General features: G+C 38.6%; 2 protein-coding genes across 3 annotated transcripts in view; one reads left to right on the top strand and one right to left on the bottom strand.

Moving 5' to 3' along the window:
* LOC135171239 (lachesin-like) overlaps positions 1 to 19,728 on the bottom strand; it is a 129,530-nt gene that overhangs the window by 32,451 nt on the left and 77,351 nt on the right. The gene's annotated exons all lie outside the window — the stretch shown is intronic.
* On the top strand, positions 3,128 to 5,950 carry LOC135171622 (alpha-(1,3)-fucosyltransferase C-like). Its single transcript, XM_064138253.1, has 3 exons — positions 3,128 to 4,255; positions 4,853 to 5,141; positions 5,361 to 5,950. The coding sequence occupies exons 1-3, from the start codon at positions 3,556 to 3,558 to the stop codon at positions 5,716 to 5,718; spliced, it is 1,347 nt and encodes a 448-aa protein (XP_063994323.1). The 5' UTR covers positions 3,128 to 3,555; the 3' UTR covers positions 5,719 to 5,950.

Here is a 19,728-nt window from a genome sequence, read left to right as displayed (position 1 = left end):
GTAGTTTCTGTGGCCAAGGATCATTCACTCGTGAAGAAAAGAGATCGAGGGAAGAAGAAGGTGGGGGAGGGATAAACTTCCATAGGATGAAAGTGGAAAACGGTATGCGGTACTCTGCAGAGTCAGTTAGGAACGCTTCGTGTGAAATCGCTCTGCCAGAATCGAAATTTATTGGATGGCAGGAATAATTCGCGGAAAACAGCGTGGGTAGTACTTTTCTCAGTGTCTCTCGAGATCTCCCTTCATGACAGCTGTACATTTTTCACATTTCTATTTAGTTTTTATTTCATTGCCTTTTATCTCTTCAATGGAAGGAGTATAAAAAGAGCCAGGCAATTGATTGAAGATTTTTTTTTTAATTAAATCGAAATAAACATCGAGTTTTTCGGATTTTTCAGTATTTCAAAGCCTTCCGTTCATACATGCGTTCAACGTCACGCGATTGTTACTTGTTTTTTTTTCAGAAAATAACAGATGATTGAAAAAAAATGTTACCGTAGAATTGGTGGCAATTGCGGGTAGACTCCGATTCAGAGACCAACTCCAGGAATTCCCTAATGACACCCCGGCGCGCTCAATCGCCAACTTCAAACGCCTGAGAATTGTTTGTTGTTTGATGTTTAGAGATACACAGTTTACGTCTGTTGTTAAGCTATTCCATTAGATAAATTATGAGGGACAGACGTCAATAGGTTGCATTTTAGAGACGTGGACACTACGTGTTCGGCAAACGACATTTACCTACATTATGGAGATAAATTACTCTCTCGAATGAAAATTTTTCTGAATCGTGTGAAAATGTTTTTTGCTCTGAAATAAATGGGACATTATCAGTTGAACTTCATGTTGGTGATATCAAACAGAAAATTCATAGTAATTTTGTGAACAGCGAAACTGCTGGGATCCCTGTTCCATCATAGTTATCGAACTGTGTTGTGTGAGCGTTGTACTGTGTAACCTAATCCCCGATCAATTAGCTGAATTAGCGGTGACTAATGGCTTAAATGATGTTCCTTCAGACATTGAGATTATCAAATCTATGCAGACATAGGCGGAGGACTAAATTTTTAAGTAATCAAGCCAATCAAATTCAAGTAACGAAGCACGTCGGATCGCGTGCGACTTCTTCGGAATTCCGAACGACATAAAAGACAGTACACTCATTCTGTATTCACATAGATAATAATAGTTGAAAATTTATGGGACAGTTTTGAACTATGCTAATCCATCCACAATTATCTCAATTAGTCAAGAACCTGCGACTAATAGAGAACATACCATTATGCAACGAGTCTGGTCGCTATTCACTAATAACTGCTGTGAGCTAACTCGGTAGAAGTTTACTATATCTAGGAGTATTAAAGTTCGATGTATGCCACAGATGTTATGAATTTGCCTCAAGGTCATATCGCAATGAGCCACGCTGAGAGGACGTCATGCGTCTGATGTTTGTGCAGTTGAAACTTCTTTATTTGATACTGCCCATGCGCATACTTTCTAAAATTGCTGCCTGGAAGACTAAAACAGTATATGTTGTTGGTTGCATAATGCAGATAATGTAGAATTTTTCAGTTGCCAGCATTGCGTGGCGTATATCATTGATGACTTGGTCAGCGTGAAGGCAAAAAAAAATTGGTAATTGGAGTGTGGAATGCAAAGTGATAGTAATCTCCCCACCATCACCACCAACACATGCATTCAACTCACTGATAGGGCTATCCATTTCGCACGACTGATTGGCGGGATTTGAACTTTGAATAACTTGGAAGGGAGGATTTATAATTAATATGATAATTAATATTATAATTAATATTTGAGAAGCCCTAATTCGGCAGAAACCAATATCGTCTATTGGTGAGTAATTATATGTAGGTCAGTGTTGAATACGTAAGTAGAAAAGCCATCGAATTCTTTAAATTTAGATTCACGAACCAAACGTCAAATCATTCATGAATAATTCGTGATAGATTAAATGGCATAAATTCCAGTTCTGTGGGTATAAATCTGTTCAGCAGAGAATATCATGAACATGTCATACTTCGATATTGCTTTGCTGGTGGCAACTGAACATCGATATGGGAGTGTGCGTTGATAAATGACTGCGATGCATGTGTAGAATATTTCTATTGAATGCAACTAGTTAATGATTATGTGTGAATCTGATTTCGCGAATAATGAAGCCATTCTTAGAGATCATTTCGGTGACCACTTCTCCCCATTCCAATGGTGGGGTAGAACCGAGGGCCACTCTCGGAACATCGCAATTATAGTTGATATCATTGACTGGTGTTACCATTGTTGTATGATGAGCATTGTTAACGAAAATCTATCCTTCGTAATGATGATTATAACGCCCGAGCTTAACCAAATTGATGAGGAAAATCAGGCAGTTAGTCCGGTTCATAGCTTCCTTCCCCTCGAATATCCTGTGATAATAGATATCACCCATATCCATGGCCGTTAAACAGAACCCAATTCACAAGAATAGACATTTCATGATTGGTCGATATTGTTCATCGATTTGAATGCCCCTAAAAAATGAGATCAGCTTCTACACTTCGCTCTTCTCCTCATCATCAACTCAGAATACGAATGATACCAGTGTTGTTCATTGCCACGAACTAAAATTAAGCGATTGATTGATACAATGAGATAGTACTACCCGCCAGCTATTGACAAAAATTTATTGATAAATTTAATTTTCAAATACGGCTATTCGTTGCGTCCCTTCCGAAAAGGTTCAGACAGATTAAAAAATTATTTGCTACGAGAGAAGTATCATAATAATTATATAAATTCCACTAAATATTTCAATCGTGGCATTCGTTTGGCTGGAACTACAAGATAGGCAAAACTAAATTCACCGTTAAAGTTAATCAACTTTCATAATATGTAACGCCATCATAGGTACCGTTTGTTAAAAGTGTTTTGCGTTATTCCAATTCTCAGAAAGTGGAGTAGCTCAAACCCACCCAGATCAATAAACATCCATTAGTATCTTCCAACGTAAAAATATAAACTGCGTTTCCATTCACCATCGCGTTTTCCGAATGCCGCACGAAGCGTGAGGGCGCCACTTTTGACGGGATTGGATGGCAATCGATAAAAGTCCTGGTGGTACGCGGTGAGTCAACAAACGCGCTCCTCTCACAATATTTCTGCAAATAAAAAAATCTAACATTCCAAATAAAGTCACAGCCGCCTGCAGCATGATACGGTAAAATAGCCGAGGGTCACCTGTTAGATTACCGAGGATTGCCGGCAATTGACCTCACTCAAGCGTGGTAGAGTTCGCCATCCGGCAATAATACTCGTGGTGGGAGCTAGGGTGTTGCTGGCGTTTAATACGTCTCTAAGCAACGTCAGTCGACAACATTTTGTCATGAGCAGTAGGCGCTCTCATGAAATCCTCCGCAAATCAAACATTCATAAATTTATCGGCTAATAAACTACAGTAAATCTTTAAAAAATTCTCTGAAATTACGAAAACACCTTTCCTAATACTAAATAAAAAATTAATAACAATGGCTCTCTCAACGGATTATAAACAAAATCATGAGTCTCGTGGAGTTCTACGTTGAGGTCCAATTAAGACAATTACGTGATAATAAAGTGACAAATGAAACACCGAGGATTCACATTAATGAGGAGAGTGATAGTATAAAAATGCAGTTATGCGGCCGAGGCAGGAAGTTGTGGCTGTTGACCTTTATTGCCACACTGACCTGCGTACATTTCGTACTAATGTATTACGATATAAGGATATTAAGGTGGGAGCCAGAGGTATTTTTATTTGGTTTTGGAAATACTCGTACACCGAACGTGAGCAATGCAACGAAGAAAATACTCTTCTGGAATACAATGTTCGGAGATGAAACGTTCTACTTCGGTCACGGTGATATTTTTAACAAGTGTCCCAATTTACCCCGCGATGGGTGCTACGCAACGCACAGTCGTCGTATCTTCCATATTCGTGATTTCGATGCAATATTGTTCCATGGAAACGAATTGTCAGTGAGGGATCTGCCGGGTGAGCGTGATAAATCGCAACGATATATTTTCGTTAATCTTGAGAGTCCGGTGACATGGATACGGCGAACAAAACCATTCTTTGAGGATTATTTCAATTTAACAATGACGTATAGAGTAGACAGTGATATACAATGGCCGTACTATGCTGTACGTGATAGGAAAAGTGGAAATATTGTGGCACCGGCGTTCAATGCCGTTTGGAAGATACCCGAGGATGCAACAGGTGAGGAGTGCAATCGACATTTTCACATACACTCACGAATACATGTGTAATAAATGAGGTTTAATTTCCCGAAGTTTTTCCGCTATATCTGAGGGTCATTATGCACTCGGTATAATTGGATGGGAAGTTTTGGCACGGCTCGTTCACCTTTCCCAGAATAAATTCTACAGTTGTCGGGGCATTCTCATCACTTCTCTAGTAGTCGCTAAGGTTGAATAAGCACTAAGTGATTATTATGAGTGGTGGGGTACTCGCCGGGGAGGTAGTACATTCCTGTTTACGTAATTGTTGCTCAGTTCTATGTATTTAACGGGCTGTTGGAAATTTGTTGACAGGTGGATAGTTTTTTGCTGGCAAGTGAATGGAACTTCGGTTAAAAAATGCAGTTTTTTCAATAAACCGGTGAACGGGTTTCCTGTTCATCGAGCCATAGATTTTGTTTGGTGATGTGGGAGACAAGAGACCACGCGAATCAGTTGAAAAGTGCTTCAGTCTCCAATCATTTGCCACGAAAATTTTTTTAGCAGTATAAGATGACCAATCGGGTTAAATATAATCGTAATGAAAACTTTTTTTTCAAATTTTCTGTTGGAACAGACGACGTTGATAAAGAGGACCAAATTATGAAGATCATTAAGATGAAGAAAAGGACAGCGGTGTGGTTTGTGAGTAACTGCGACACGGACAGTGCCCGAGAGAAATATGTGAAAGAATTGTCGAAGCACGTGGACGTTGACGTTTACGGTCGATGTGGTAGCGAGACCAAGTGTCCGAAGGGTGAGGACTGCTTTCGAAAGCTCGTCGAGCCGGACTACTTTTTTTACTTATCCTTCGAGAATAGCCTCTGTCAGGATTACGTCACTGAGAAACTCTCCAATGCTCTCAAGTAATTATTTTCATTGTATTGATTGAGATTTGAGGACGGAGAGAAGACAGCATATGCTTCACAATTTTCAAGAAGCTTTAGCATGAATTAATGGACATTCCTGAACTTTCAAATCTAAAGCATTAAATAAAAAAAAATTTGAAGATTGGTATTACGTGGAGACCTCCAAAATGTCATCCCATTTTTGTAATAACAATTTTTAACTTTATTGTTTCACAGATATCACGTCGTTCCAGTAGTTTATGGTGGCGCTAACTATAACTCATCAGCTCCTCCAAATTCCTTCATCAATACCCTCGACTTTCGTTCTCCAAAGCAACTAGCATATTTTTTAATAAGACTGACAAAAAATCCGTCCGAATACGCTGCGTACTTCAAGTGGAAGAAATATTATGACATTGTTCCGTCGGGGCAATTAACAATTTGTAATCTCTGTAGATATCTCCATGAAACAACAAAAAATAAAATTTACGATTCCATGTCAGATTGGTACTTAAAGGGAAAATGTCCCTTGCAAGATAAATTGAGCCATTATCCGTACATAACAAAATTAGCGACAATGTTCGATAATGATTGAAGTCTTCCATGTAATTGCTTTGAATCGATGATCATGAAAAATAGTGTAAATAAAATTAATCAGCCGACTGGTGTACACATGTCACTGACAGGTTATCAACCATTTTTTTTATCGGTGTGTCATTTCGATGGAGCATTTGAGAATGTTTTCTGCAATTTACTGTTTCGTACAAACACTTTGGTGGTAATTTTAAAATGCAGAATTTGCAATAAACTTCGCAAACAAATAAAAAGAGCATGTCTATTTCATTCTGCCTTAACCCTTAATAATAAAGTTTGTGCACAAATTTTTATTGTATGTCGCTAATTTTTATTGGATTTATCTGTCTGCGCAAATAATTGTCGCTGGATACTTGAGACGAATAGAAAGTTAATTATAATCAAGTCGACAACTGCACTTGAGTAATAATTTTCTTTTCTCTCGTTGACGTGCATCAACTTTATATTGTCGCATAAGCGAAAGTCACGTGATGTACACCAAAATCCCCGTGGGATGAAGAACCTGTCGTTTTCAACGATACCCCAGTAAACTTGATTCCCGGAGGAGCATTCGCCTCGAGGGAGAAACGAGTTGGACGATATGATTCCTTTATCCTTTCCACGGGCTCTATCGAATCACAATAGCTTCCACATTGGGAAGTAGATATTCCGATGTTATACTGTTGAGTGCTACCGAATCATTTCTAATGTCATCGTTGGAGGTCCCAATGAGAACTAGAGGATGCCTTTATGACCGATATGTCAACTCCCGGTGAGTAAACATCACTAATTAAATATTATGCGCAACGTATAATTATTTCAAAAATGGAGTATTGTGGGATCAATCTCATTGCCATTTTTTTATATCATCTTCGTCATCAGTGAAATTGGACAGCTGATTAATTACTATAAGCTTATTAATTATACAATGTAAATTCGGAAGAATGATGCGGAACGGCAGTTTATTACTCAAATCATCCAATTTTCATATTTATACCGGCAAGCATGCAATTATCGCATATTATTGCATCGTAATTAACTGAACCTTTGAGCCGTCAATTTTTCTCATCCGGAAAAATGATTTGTCGGAATTAATTCAGTTCTGTATTCAAATTAAATAAAGAAAATTTTTTGAATATTGTTTGTAAGACATTATCATCCTTTATATGTCAATCACTATTAATTTAATTGAAACGTTTCTTTTTTAATATTTTAATCTGCTAATGAACTGGGGAAAAAAAAATCATTAAATGAAAATGTAACAGTCACTTGTAAGGGGAACGATGAAAATGAGAGAATTCGACAAATCATTTCTTCTATCGAGAATAAATTTTCGATTCTTTCATATCGTGCCTATAATTTATCTCCCACAAGGGCGCAGGTACTTCGGCTTTGGGATTCCACTATCCACATGGGTTACCCTCTTTTTCGGCGATTGCAGAAGTAGTGGGATAGGGAGTGGGTAGAAGCTCACTGAGAAATTTATCTGAAGGATAAAAATGTCTCTTATTGTTTGAGAGTTTATACGCTGAGGGCACGGGGATTTCAATAAAAATTCTGGCCGTTTCTCTCTTAGATTTTACTCTATCATTCGCTTGCGACTCTAAAGTACGATTTTAAAGTCACCGGAAGTTGGATGGTAAACGGGTCACTGGATTTCATGGGGTGTCGAGTACATTTTTAGATTTCCTGTGACAGGATATTGAGTGTGCTGAGGAAATAACGAGTATTGTTAGGAATTTACACGTTATATTTACAATGGCAACGGAATTGAACGAAAGTGGATAATTCATATATTAATTTTTTATTAATTTGAAACATTTATCTCTATGTAAGACCTGCTTGTGTTGTAGTACCAATTACTGGGGATACCCTTTAACCAGTCACTGCTAATGAATTTGTTCTATAACTGCATTAGCTCCTTAGTCAAACGCATGTGCACAATCGGAATTCCTGAGTGGAAATGTAGCTTGCCAGAGTCTAGATCAGATACAATGTATCTTGATTCACTGTGCACGGAGAGAATATAAAATTAAAATTTACTGTATGAGCATACTAATCGGGGACTCTAGCGGAAAAATCTCAACGTCGGGTACATTTAATCGAGAGTTCATAATATCAATTTTTTACCCCTTAACATAATTATTTTAAACGATGAAGAGAGTGTAAAGTGCTGGCATCAAAGAACAACTGTCGGAAATTTGTGACCTGCTTAATTCACGTCTTTTTTTATTGAACTTCGGATAATCAATGATATGCATCTTTACAACGACGTATTTATGTATTTGTAATTTTTGCTGACTATCTCGTGCTTATGATACTTAAGAAAGTCGCAGAAATCACCCGGTTAACCAATAAAAATTCCGATGCATGATGCCCCATCAATTAGCCAATCTCCTCGCGAGTTCTGAAACTTGATAATTCTCTCTATCTCTTTTCTTTCTTTCTATTCTCTTTCTCAGCGTGAATATGGAAGTACAGTAGATATACATGTATGCCAACGGTGAGGTGAAATATCATTTTTTACATCGGCGATTAACAAATTATGTCTCCCGTTTTCTTCTTCTCCAAATATTTATTTTATCCGGAGTGGGAAAATATTTCGTTAACCAATAAATTAATTAGATGTACTTTTCTGCTACCATTTTAGTCCATGTTGACTCTCAATTTTAACTATGTTCAACAGTAATTTTTCCCACAAACTCCACCGTATTTTACGTTTATTGCCACTATTTGTCCATCCAGTAAGTTTGGGATTTTTATTTGTTTCTCAAAATTACTGTATTAAATTCCAAGTTTTCGCGGGTGGCGCATATGGTCCTGCATTCTATGTATTTCTCATATTGCGATGTTTGCTATATAACTGTGGAACTGAGTGGCCACGATAATTAATTGTTATACCGGCTCTCCCCCGATTCTCCACTTCTCTCCTCTAAGTAAGTACAATAATTGATTTTTCAATCACTAAATTAATAAATATAATTTGCAACAAAATATAATGGCGCCGGATCGTTTCCTTCGAAATCAAATTTAAATTTTAGTTTAGATGGAGTGATAGTACGTTCTATCTACCTAATGAGAGCCCCTTAATTTCTCACATCGCCCTCATAAAATTCTCGATCTGACCGAGCCCAAGAAGTACATGAACGTACGAATTTCGTAAAACTCATGATCCACCGAAATGACAGAACAAGATAAAATGAAATATCAGAGGAAATGAATATTTCCCACTGGAAAACTCCATAGTTTCCCAACGGAAATCTTTTACTCTGGCAATACGGGAGTGATAATAATAATTTAGTGGGCACGTGCCCGTTTGATGTCTCCTTCCCCTCGATCGCACCAGCACTCTGAACTACAATTTATAGGGCGTTAAACCAACGCGCGACTGAACAACCTCTTCGGCCATCGCTCGTAGGCAACTGCTGGCCACTGTAGCCCATGAATGGTACACTATACATATACTACAAATGCCAGCCAACGATCCGATGCAATTGCACCCTATATACTCCCATTTTCTCGGGTCTCACGGCAATACTCATGCACTTCATAGTCTCCTTTTGCTATACCATTTCCAGATAAATATTGTACAAATGGAATTGGGAAAACGTTTGTTTTTTACTCTATTTTTGAAATTACATTTACTTTGCTTCTGAAATAAAAAATTCCATTATAACGTTCAATTTCCACATGGACCATGTTTTTTATTTGTTTTTCATTATTCAGAATTCATGACGGAAGGGCTGTGCAACAATTACCTGACGGAGTGATACAGCGACGTGGAAATCGGATCGATTTCGTTTTATTGCAGAAGAAATTGAAATTATTGCATTTGATACATTATTTGAAATATATTGGGCACACGTTGCTATGGAAGGAGAGACGCTATGAATATAGATATCGACACCGATGACCAGTGCTTCATTGAATAATAAACGAGAATGAAAGCTTTTTTTAGAGTTGATATCTCCGTAAAAATAGTTGATGATATTAAAAATCTGCGGCTTAAAGCTTCGACTGCTTAAAAATGTTCGAAAATACATTTTCCAAAATCTTTAATTATCACACCAATAAAAAAAGCCTTCGAGTCTCCTGTGTGAGAGAATCAAAGTTTAATATAGCTTCGAAGCATAGTCAATATTCATTCATTGATAATGAAAAAATGCATAATTAAAAAGCTTTCTCCCATTTGGCAGTGAACCATTCATTACATATTACTAATGAATATTTATTCGGTGTTATTCAACCCGGTGATGCGAGAAAAGCGAACAAATCTCGTTTAAAATTGATGGATTTGTTGAGTGCAGAAACAATTCGCTGAATGGTCGAAGGGATATTCAATTGATCTGTAACCCAAATCTGAAGATTATCTTAAAGGTTTCAAAGCTAAAACCTCTGGACATCAACTGGCACTCATTCGCTAGTCTCAATCCCAGCGATTCTGCCAATGCATTCACCCCCGTTAGCACTCATTTTCACTCTAAATAATCCCCATCGACACAAACAAAACATTGGAGTGAAAGGCAATTTTTTAAAAATAAAATGACAAACGCCAATTGTCAGGGGTTACTCCCACCTGCGTATGATTCAATTAACTATGCACATCGCATAAAGTTAAACATGCAGGGGATCAGCAGACACGACTGTTTGCATTATAAAGAATAATTTCATGTCAGCATAGTAAATAGTGAATCAAAGAGCCAAACACGGGAAAATAATTGAATTATCGACAGGATTGGCCAAGCGACAGGGCGTGATTTTTTAATAATTCAGATGGATGATAATAATAATAATAAATATTTATAATGGAGACTGGGGGTCTGAGGTATCACACCAACGGATATATCTTAATTGAAATTAAATTGAAAGATTTACTCGTTTCTAGTGCAAATCGATTCATCCCTCCTCTACATTGAGGTTGTAAATTGCTATCCAGTGTACGTGACATCCATAGGTAAAACCGTTCGAAGGAGATTGGGAGAGGTTGGAAATAAGGTGTGGGGAGGCGAGGAGTGTAGAGTAGATGGAAGGAGATAATGATGAACCAACTAGTCCCAGTGACCAGAATCACCCCCCACTGACCGTACTGCGGTGTATATATTTATGTCAGTGATGGGTTTTGGTGGGTGGTAGAGACACTATTACAGAGAGCCGAATGGGTTCGATGCACGTCCACTGGGGGTAACTCGCTGGCTGGGAAACAGTGATAGAGGGGTGGAGAGGGAGTGTGAGTGGAATGTTTCAGACTCCATTACTTGAATTGGATTGGGAATACAGCCTGGTCCCTAACCATCCCCCTCATATTTTGGACAAACACCAGCCCTCTTGACCCGCAAAATATCGCGCATTTTCGTGTACATGGAGCCATCGGGATCGTAACTCAAATGGAATACATATGTGTTCGGTTAGGTTGAATTTCGCCGCGGTAAATGAACACACTTGAACTTTCTGGATTTAGGGCTGATTAGTTCAATCAATGTTTATGGGTTTTGGGTGAATGAGACGTCTAACTGCACCGAATTTCTTCAGTTCTCGAATGACATTGTGTAAGAGTGATTTTCGTATATCGTTCCCTCGCGGAATTGTTTATCATATTGGGGTAATTTAAAGATTATAATGAAGGGTGAAAATATATTTCTCTTTTAAGGTAAAGTGATTTTTTTATTGGCCTTTGGCCTTTAGATATGCCAACAGTTTGTGCAGAAACAATTATTTTCTACCAAAATAAAGATCTGTCAACTAAATTTGTTTGGAACGCTTGACAAATGAAATTCATGTATGCAACTGCCATGAGAAATAAATCGACTTCAGCCAAGCGATGACAGGAGTCTCCAAAGAGTAAATATTGCTGATGCTTCTTCCTTTTTGGACTTTTATGTCTCCGGGTCCTCATTTTTTTTATTTCCGTTCATTTTCGAGGCATCGGTAGGATCGATGGCTGAAGCATCTGCTACCGATAGTGCCTTGGAGCGTCGATTCTGTTCCACTTGCCGTTTCACGAGTAGGTATACGTCATCCACACAGACTTATACAGTCTATTCACGATAACTTCCGACAGCTGCATCCAATGGCCAAATGCGTACATCCGAGTGGACATTATTTCAGGATTGGACGGATATATCGTATAGATGTCAGAACTTGAGGATTGTGGATGATACGTTTGGTTCCAAATGTGTTTCAATACAGAGATTCGTCATTTTTATCGCCTCAGAAATGGCGAGATGTGAACTCTGTGTCATTATGGGTGAGAGTGAGACATTACAACTTTGTCAATTGAAAATATCGGAGGAAATGAGTGGAATGCGGACTGATTCACCTGCTAATTCTCGTTGCTTTAAAATAAGTTGATGAATGATAAGTAAGTCGATATTTCCTCCACCGAAAATGCAAGTCCATCACCATACCTTAATCATGACTGAAACTCAAGATAGAAATATGGTAACGGCGACTCATAATAGAGTTTTATAAAAGGACAGAATGAGAGTTACCATCTACTAAAATACATAAATCCGATGAACTGAATTATATTTCGAGGATAATCATGAGAAAAGTTGATAGCTGTCTAAAAATGTAATGTGGAATTACTGTACCAGAGGAAAGTTTCCACTTGCTCAATCAATGAATGAAAAAAAAACTATGTTTTCACCCCTAGAATTTTCAATGCGATAATTAAACCATAGCCTTCGCTCCGGGCATCATCTCTACGCAAAATTACGAACGTATCATAGCAAGCGAACAGCACAATTCCACTCTGAATGAATAAGAGAATGAGAGATAATAATGAATACCTAGTCGACCCAGTTTCCTCTGCAACTTTGAAATTTACTTCACTCTTCCCGCATCATTTCTCCGCAAAAATTTACGTACACCGGAGCTCACCAACTTATCCGCGCAACAACGACTGAGATTTTCAACTATCACAGGAATGAATGAATCAAACAGCGAAATGGCTTCTCCCATCTGTCCTGCAAAATTGAAGCCAACTTTCTTGGAATATTCAAACTCTACTCTTTGTGTCATCCTCCGTCTTCGTAATTTTCTAATTGAATTAAACTTTTCAAAGGTTTGATGCTTCTCTCGCCCGTTAGTCTTCATTGACATAAAGTTATCGTGTTCAATACCTCATTACAACTTTCAGCATTTTTTCCCTTCCCTTTTATTTCTTGCCCGTGGAGCTGTCGATGAGTTTCATCCGTCTGTCAATACTATCCCCCCACCCCTTCCTTTTCAAACTATCAGGACACTGTGAACTTTGCGGAGTGCTCGAATGCATTAAAAAAAGTCCTATTCAAATGCAGTAATATCACTGGCTATGTGTAGTAAACATAAACCGGTCAATGCATTAAACTTTATCGGCACAACAGCTCGTAGACATATTTCACTTTATGCACTCCCCTCAATTTCCATTTATACGAATAATCGAAGAAGGGGGCGTTCAATGTTTATATGTGTTTTTTTTGTTGTTGTAATGCTTTTCACAACTTGGTGACGGGAAGCGGAATGTAAAAAAAAAGCGGCACGAGTGGAGACGGGGGAAAAAGTGAATGAAATGGTACAGAGATGTGAAAAGTACACGGACAGGCGCGTCAGTTGGTTTGAGATATCACTTTTTCCTTTCAGTCAGCTCTCACACGAGTGTCCGAGAAACTTCACGATGTAAAGGTTGTGGGGAAATGCTTGCGATCCTTCACACAGCTATCAATACGCCTTTCATGCCATTATGACGGGCATTACCGTACGCGGATGTCAATGCCATTATTACCATTCATTCAGATCAATCAGTGTTCGAGTCGAAAGGTGAGAGAGGCAGAAAAGTTCGCAGTGAATGTAGATTGTGGATGAGGTGAGTTTTGGTGACATCTCGAAAATGGTTTAAATGTTCTGAATCATGTAAGTTCTCAAATGATATGACCTCCGTTTATGTGGTTCACTCTTCCATGGCTGATCCAGCAAAAATAACCAGCCCAGACTTGACTCAATTGCAAACAGTGTCGTCGTTGATGCTCATGAATCATGAGAATGGTAACCTGGAATAGAAACTATTTCCACGACGGCTACCGAGAAGAATGGCTGTGCGACGAGTGCGAAAGGGATGTATACACGCTCCGAGACACACACATGGATGAATTCAGTGTCGTGAAACACCAAATTGAATTCCACTTGAGTCCGTGCCTCGAAAACTAACGTTGACGGGATCGAACGTTTGTGTTACGATTACTGCGGATTGTTTTTGTCCTTCTCACGATGGATTACTTTACGTTATTGTATTGTACACTGGAGAAGGGGAAGACTAAAATCTCGAGCGCATAATTGATGATTTATGAAATTTTCGATAATGGAGACTCAAATATCGAATTAAGATAAGATGATTAAGAGAAGATGAACAGCTACCGAATGGATTTTCTCGATTGATGGGATTAATGAATTTCAAATGTAATTACGCAAATTCATCGGCTCCGATGTGTCCCCATTTTTCTGTCGTCAAATAACAGAAATAACGAAATGGGAGTGGAAACAGATGAAATACCGGAGATGAAAGGACGTTTGAGTCGCCGTCGAAAAAATAATAGCACGTAATAGGATATTCCAAGTGGTGCATTGGTGTCTTTTATCGGCGAGGCATTTAAATGCAAAGTATTATTCAAATGGCGCCCTCCACGCGTACGGCGAATCAGTCCTCCTTTTTCCACTAATTCTCTCGTTCTGTTTTCTCTTTAGACTGAATATCTCACCTCAGCCTCGGGGGAAAACTGAAGAGACAAGAGGCTTCATTTCCCGATATTCAAATGCATTCAAGCAGCATCCTACATAAGAGGTAGCTCCCACTAACTAGGGGTAAACTCTCTACCATCTGTGAAAGTAACTATCCCGGTACTGTCATTTCTATATTGTCAATTGAAAAATGTAAATTTATATTTTTCATGCTTATGAATTCATGAAACGGAATGTTTTTTAATGGATTATTTTCTGCGAAGCAAATCTCGACAATAACTCAGGACCAATAGTGGAGAGAATGATCCGAGAAATTGTGACGACTTTTTATGAATAATTTTCAGAGTCAAATGTTTAATATAAACGACAGAGGGTGCAGTTTGAAAGTCAATTGATGTGAATTATTTGATTGGAAAACTTATAAGAAATGTGCATATCCAATTATTAGCTCGAGGTAATGCGGTAAGAATAGACTTTTTAAACTTTCCATGAGGTTTTACGAAATGATTTGAATCATTTATATTGATAGAGAAATAATTTCTCCCTGTGTTTGCAATTAAATACAGGACTTCGCAATGTGCATGCAAATTAGTTCAATGCGCAGGGGTTTCCTTATTGATTAATTGCTCCTGAAATTTCATATGTTAACCACTGAAACCCTTCATAGGTTCGTGGCAACGTGAAACGAAAAAATAAATATTATTTCCACGGTTTCATGTAATTACAGTTGGCAATTCGGTCTTTGAAGAAACGAAAAATATTCGAGATAGGGGAAAACTCATTCGTCGGTAGATATGAAAACTTTTTTATTCCCACTGGAATTTTATCCTGTTGCACATATATGAGTGAGGAGCTGGGGGAGCTATTGAAGTTCCAGAAAGTAAATACCGTTGATCACAGAAACCATAGAACATTTGCACAGAACAAACCCGAGGAAAAGGGTGGGAAAAAAAAAGAATTGACAGTCATCAGTGACAAATCACATTTTTCATTCTTTTCTTTGACGAACGTTTGGATATAATATCAACGATTTATCACGAAGCAGAAAGAAAGAAGGATAAAAAAGTTGGTAGGGGATAAATCTTCAAGAACGATGGGGAACTTCGACGTCAGGGTGAGAGGCGGCTATAACAGAGCGTCGACACACTTGAAGAATATCTGAAGGAGGGGGTAGAGGACTTGAGTGGCAGGGTGGATTAAACAATAGAGAAGGTGGCTGTTTAAAAATGCAAATTGAGACCTTTTTCTCCGACTTTTGCTACGTGGTTTACGTTGAATGTACCCACACCTACAGCTACATGTAAATATGACGATGAAGTTCAAGTAAAATATGCATGCACTTGATCAAGTGTCATGCTGGGAAAATGAGGAAACCTTAAAATACGGGGAGAAAAATATTCAGTAAAAATTACCCCCACTATTCACGTAATTTGCAATGGGAATTGGTTTTCGCTGGTTTTTAAATTCTCTATTTTATTTATTTATTTACTATGTCACTCGACAGCTGCTATTATTCCCAACTCTCCCCCACGTCCCACAATTTGTCGTAATCGGGAAAAATCTTATAATTATCCTTTAATTAACACGTATTTATGCATATGAATTCTTCATGAATGCGATTAAACTCGGTGTAATTTTAGGGGTTAAAACGAGAAGACAGAACATAGTGATGCATATAGGTATTATACATATGTATAATCCGTAGTAACATGAAGAGAGAGTGGATGGGAGACTGGAGAGTACGAATGAGTTTGGGATGATGAATCGGTCGTACGACGTTCGTGGGGGCCCGTTGCAATGAGGGAAAAAAGTCAGAGAGGAAATAAGAGAAAGACAAAGGCGTCAGTTTAAAAAAAATGGATCTGGAAAAAGTAGATAGGTATGGGGAAAGGAGAAGGAAAAGAAGATGGAGGAAGGAAGGAGGAGACGAGTGTCTGTGCCGATGAACGCGACCGGAGGGATTAAAAATGTTTAAAAATGCAAATTGAGTGTGAGCTTATGCGACCAAGATTTATACAATTCCAGTGAGTTATTGCGGGCATGGTCTTGCGTCAGTGGTCGTTCGCCAATCTGTAACATTCCTCGATATTACCTTAGAATGTGGAATATTCAGTGAATTTCTTCACTCTCATCGGGGAAAAAGGACGAAATTGTCAAGTCATGTTTTTCAACGAAATAAAATCCTCCAGAATATTAGCGACTTGTTGGACTCGAAAATAAAAAAATTTCGGACGTTCGCATAATTTTCATTGAATCTTTCACTTCGTGTTATAAATTTCCTACTACAAAAAATATTCCCTCAAATTATTTTCTCCATAACAACATCTCTCAAGTCTCTCGGAAAACTAGATATATAGTTTACCTTTCCGCCGGTAATGCTGTATCTTTTTAATTTATGCATCGATGGTCCGAGAATTTAATATTCACTGCTCGTAGAGGCCACATAGTCATAAAAACTTTGAGAATACTCAAGGGGCTTGCATCCACCCCAGATATTTTTTTCCCCCCTCCACCAGAAGACTTTGCAACTCAACGGGGGTGTAATCGCTGTTAGGGTACGACAGGAAGAACTAATGCACGAATTTCCAATAAGATGTGATATAACAATGAATGGGCACAGGGCCGTTAATTTTTCACGATCGAACGAGCACCGATTGAGTCAACTGCTTGAAATGATTGCTGTCACCAAGGGGAGGGGAAAAATATGAAAAATTCAATCTTGCGAGTATATCTCGACTCTTCTCTCTTTGTTCCCGTTTTATTCACCATTTGGTCGGTTCTTTGACCCAACCGTGATATTTACGAGCGGCCATTTCGATTTTCATGTTAAGGGTCCAGTGCTTGATAGAAAAAAATATGGCATTCTCTGGTGTGATAATCTCGATTTCGTTATTTCTTCGAATCTCTTGCACTTTGCGACCGAATAAATTTTTACATTGAGCTTGCAAGCGCCAAGTGAGAAATAAGGTGTGAGAAATGGATTCAACCATATCCAGTGAAATAGGATCGCCGTCTTGGAAGGCCACTCACCATTTTAGATATCTCGATCAGCGGATGAGTCGGGTGGGGTGGTAAGGTGGTGGTTTAGGGGTGGTCAGACGGCATCCGAGTGAGAGAAACTTGACCCAATCGGTAGGAAGATCACGCGCTGAACGTAACGGCCCAGGAGACGCCTTCGATTTCTCTCTCCACTTCGATTCTACCCCCCTATCCGCCCCCTGTACCAGCCCGTGGCCATAGGCATCTCTTATCTGTAATTTATACTTTCAATTTAGACCCGCGCCCGGGCTATTCCAGGGAGCATTTTCACTCCTCGGTCTATTGGCCGTAGGAGAGAGATAGAGATGGAAAAACGCAATCGGCATCTCATACTACCACACGATCACCAGCTCGTGCTTCCATATCGTCTCATTGCCGATCGGAAGAGCAGGCGGGTGAGAACCAACGGCCAGATATGTTGACCCCCCTCTCCCCCCATTTCATTCAATAGGCGGTATAAATACTGTAATATCGAATACACGGTTTGATCATACCGTATTTCCAGGCCGTCGGTATTTATGGTGGAAATAGATGGAGTAATGATTGGGGAGAGTCCACATGGAGAGGAAAAATTCCGTAGAAATTACCGGATCCGTTGGTGATCGTGTTCTGCTTTGGTTGTTTGAGGAAATTAACAGTTACTGTTTACTCAATTTTGACTGTTGGGTAGATTCTCAATATTTTTAGAAATTTTAGTCCTTGAATTGGTTTCAACAGAAATATTTTCAATGACGATAGCTTCATAGGGTTCATATCATATGAAGGTTGTCCATTTCAAAGCTAACGTTAACAATGGAATCAAATTGGCTGGAGAATTTCAATTAGTTGCTGATTGGATTTCCCCAACCAGTCGATGAATATGAAGAATTAGTCGGTGCGTTCCAGCAACGAGTCGGAGACCGAAATTTCAGTTTTTTTAGGGAGGACTTCCGGTAAAATTTACTCTCTTCGATAAATAATAACTGGACGAAATGCACGTCCAATGGTGGAATTTTATTCAGTGTAATTTTGATGAGGAAAAATCGTGAGGTAATTCAATTTCTGGTGGCGTACTTGTCCCGTATTTGGATCAACAAATAATAACCCGTAATTATCACTAGTTAAAAAGGGAACGATGAATGAGCAACCGTTTTCCGGTAAGCGGTACACATGCCATGATATCCCTTCATTAAAATTCGAAATATTCAATTAAATATAATCATCGATTCCCGAACGCGAAAAAATTTCATCAACTTTGATGCTTGACAGCAGACTGCGAAAATTAAACCTCGATTTTTATTTTTGCTTTTGTCCAATATTTCATATCGATGAATAGATGATTGGACCAGTATCGAAAATAACAACGGAATCTAGAGAATGTGCGTTGAACTTCCACTTGTGCATCTTCAAATGAAAATTGAATTTTTCAAAGTTCACAATTTTTATTAGCTATATAATTACCGATTATTGAATATCGTATACAAAAATAGAGAATCGAAGTAGCAGATTTGATGAAATCCATCGACTGGAAGTTGATAAATTATTCAATATGAATAGAGAAGTTTATTTGCCTTGGATAAACTTTTTTCTCCACTCAATGTCAGCGAATTCGCATGATTTATTCAAAGATTGTACTATACCATCGAGGTACGATAAAGTTTGCTAAACTTGAAAATGAAGGCATATAGGTGTCTTACCCACCGAGGGGCCTTAATGGCCATTGCGATTGGCCTACGTGGAGCCAGAATGGAATTATTCTAGCGTGAATCTATAAGTGAATTGAATGAGTTTCAGAAGATTAAAGTCAAAATTGATTTACGTGCCTATGGTCCATCAGCACGTTTCAAGTGCTGAATAATTGTTCAATGCCTCAGTCGTTAAAACCTTCAATAATTCTCATCGCACATTCTTTCGATCCTCCTGAAAGCAATTGAATTTGACGGTCAATTGGATGAGCAACTTTGACAAATTATACCGTGTAAAAGCTGGAAACCATTTCTTTTTAAATAAACGAACATGTTTTTATTCAATCAGCAGATTCTGCGCATATTCGTTTGTAGGCTGTAATCACTATCCCGTCGTAGATTGGGCGCGAGTGCCAAATGACCGTCGGTGTGGACTAACGAGTGTTCTATTGGCTCTAACTGACTTCCACGTCCTAACTGCTCACCGACAGCAATTATCCACAGACTAGATTTTTTTTCCTCGCTGAAATACTCAGTTCGACCCATCCACCTGTCGCAGTACCAGTTTCATCTCGAAAAATATTTTTCAAAATAATGAGAGCGACCAGCGGAATTGG

Source organism: Diachasmimorpha longicaudata, chromosome 2 (genome assembly GCF_034640455.1).
Source record: "Diachasmimorpha longicaudata isolate KC_UGA_2023 chromosome 2, iyDiaLong2, whole genome shotgun sequence".
Classification (NCBI taxonomy): domain Eukaryota; kingdom Metazoa; phylum Arthropoda; class Insecta; order Hymenoptera; family Braconidae; genus Diachasmimorpha; species Diachasmimorpha longicaudata.
This window is presented reverse-complemented; position numbering and strand designations above follow the sequence as displayed.

Coding starts and splice junctions, on each gene's coding strand:
- LOC135171622 (XM_064138253.1), top strand. CDS start 3,556: ATGAGTCTCGTGGAGTTCTACGTTGAGGTCCAATTAAGACAATTACGT. Junction 4,256..4,852: donor GATACCCGAGGATGCAACAG/GTGAGGAGTGCA, acceptor CTGTTGGAACAG/ACGACGTTGATAAAGAGGAC. Junction 5,142..5,360: donor AAACTCTCCAATGCTCTCAA/GTAATTATTTTC, acceptor ATTGTTTCACAG/ATATCACGTCGTTCCAGTAG.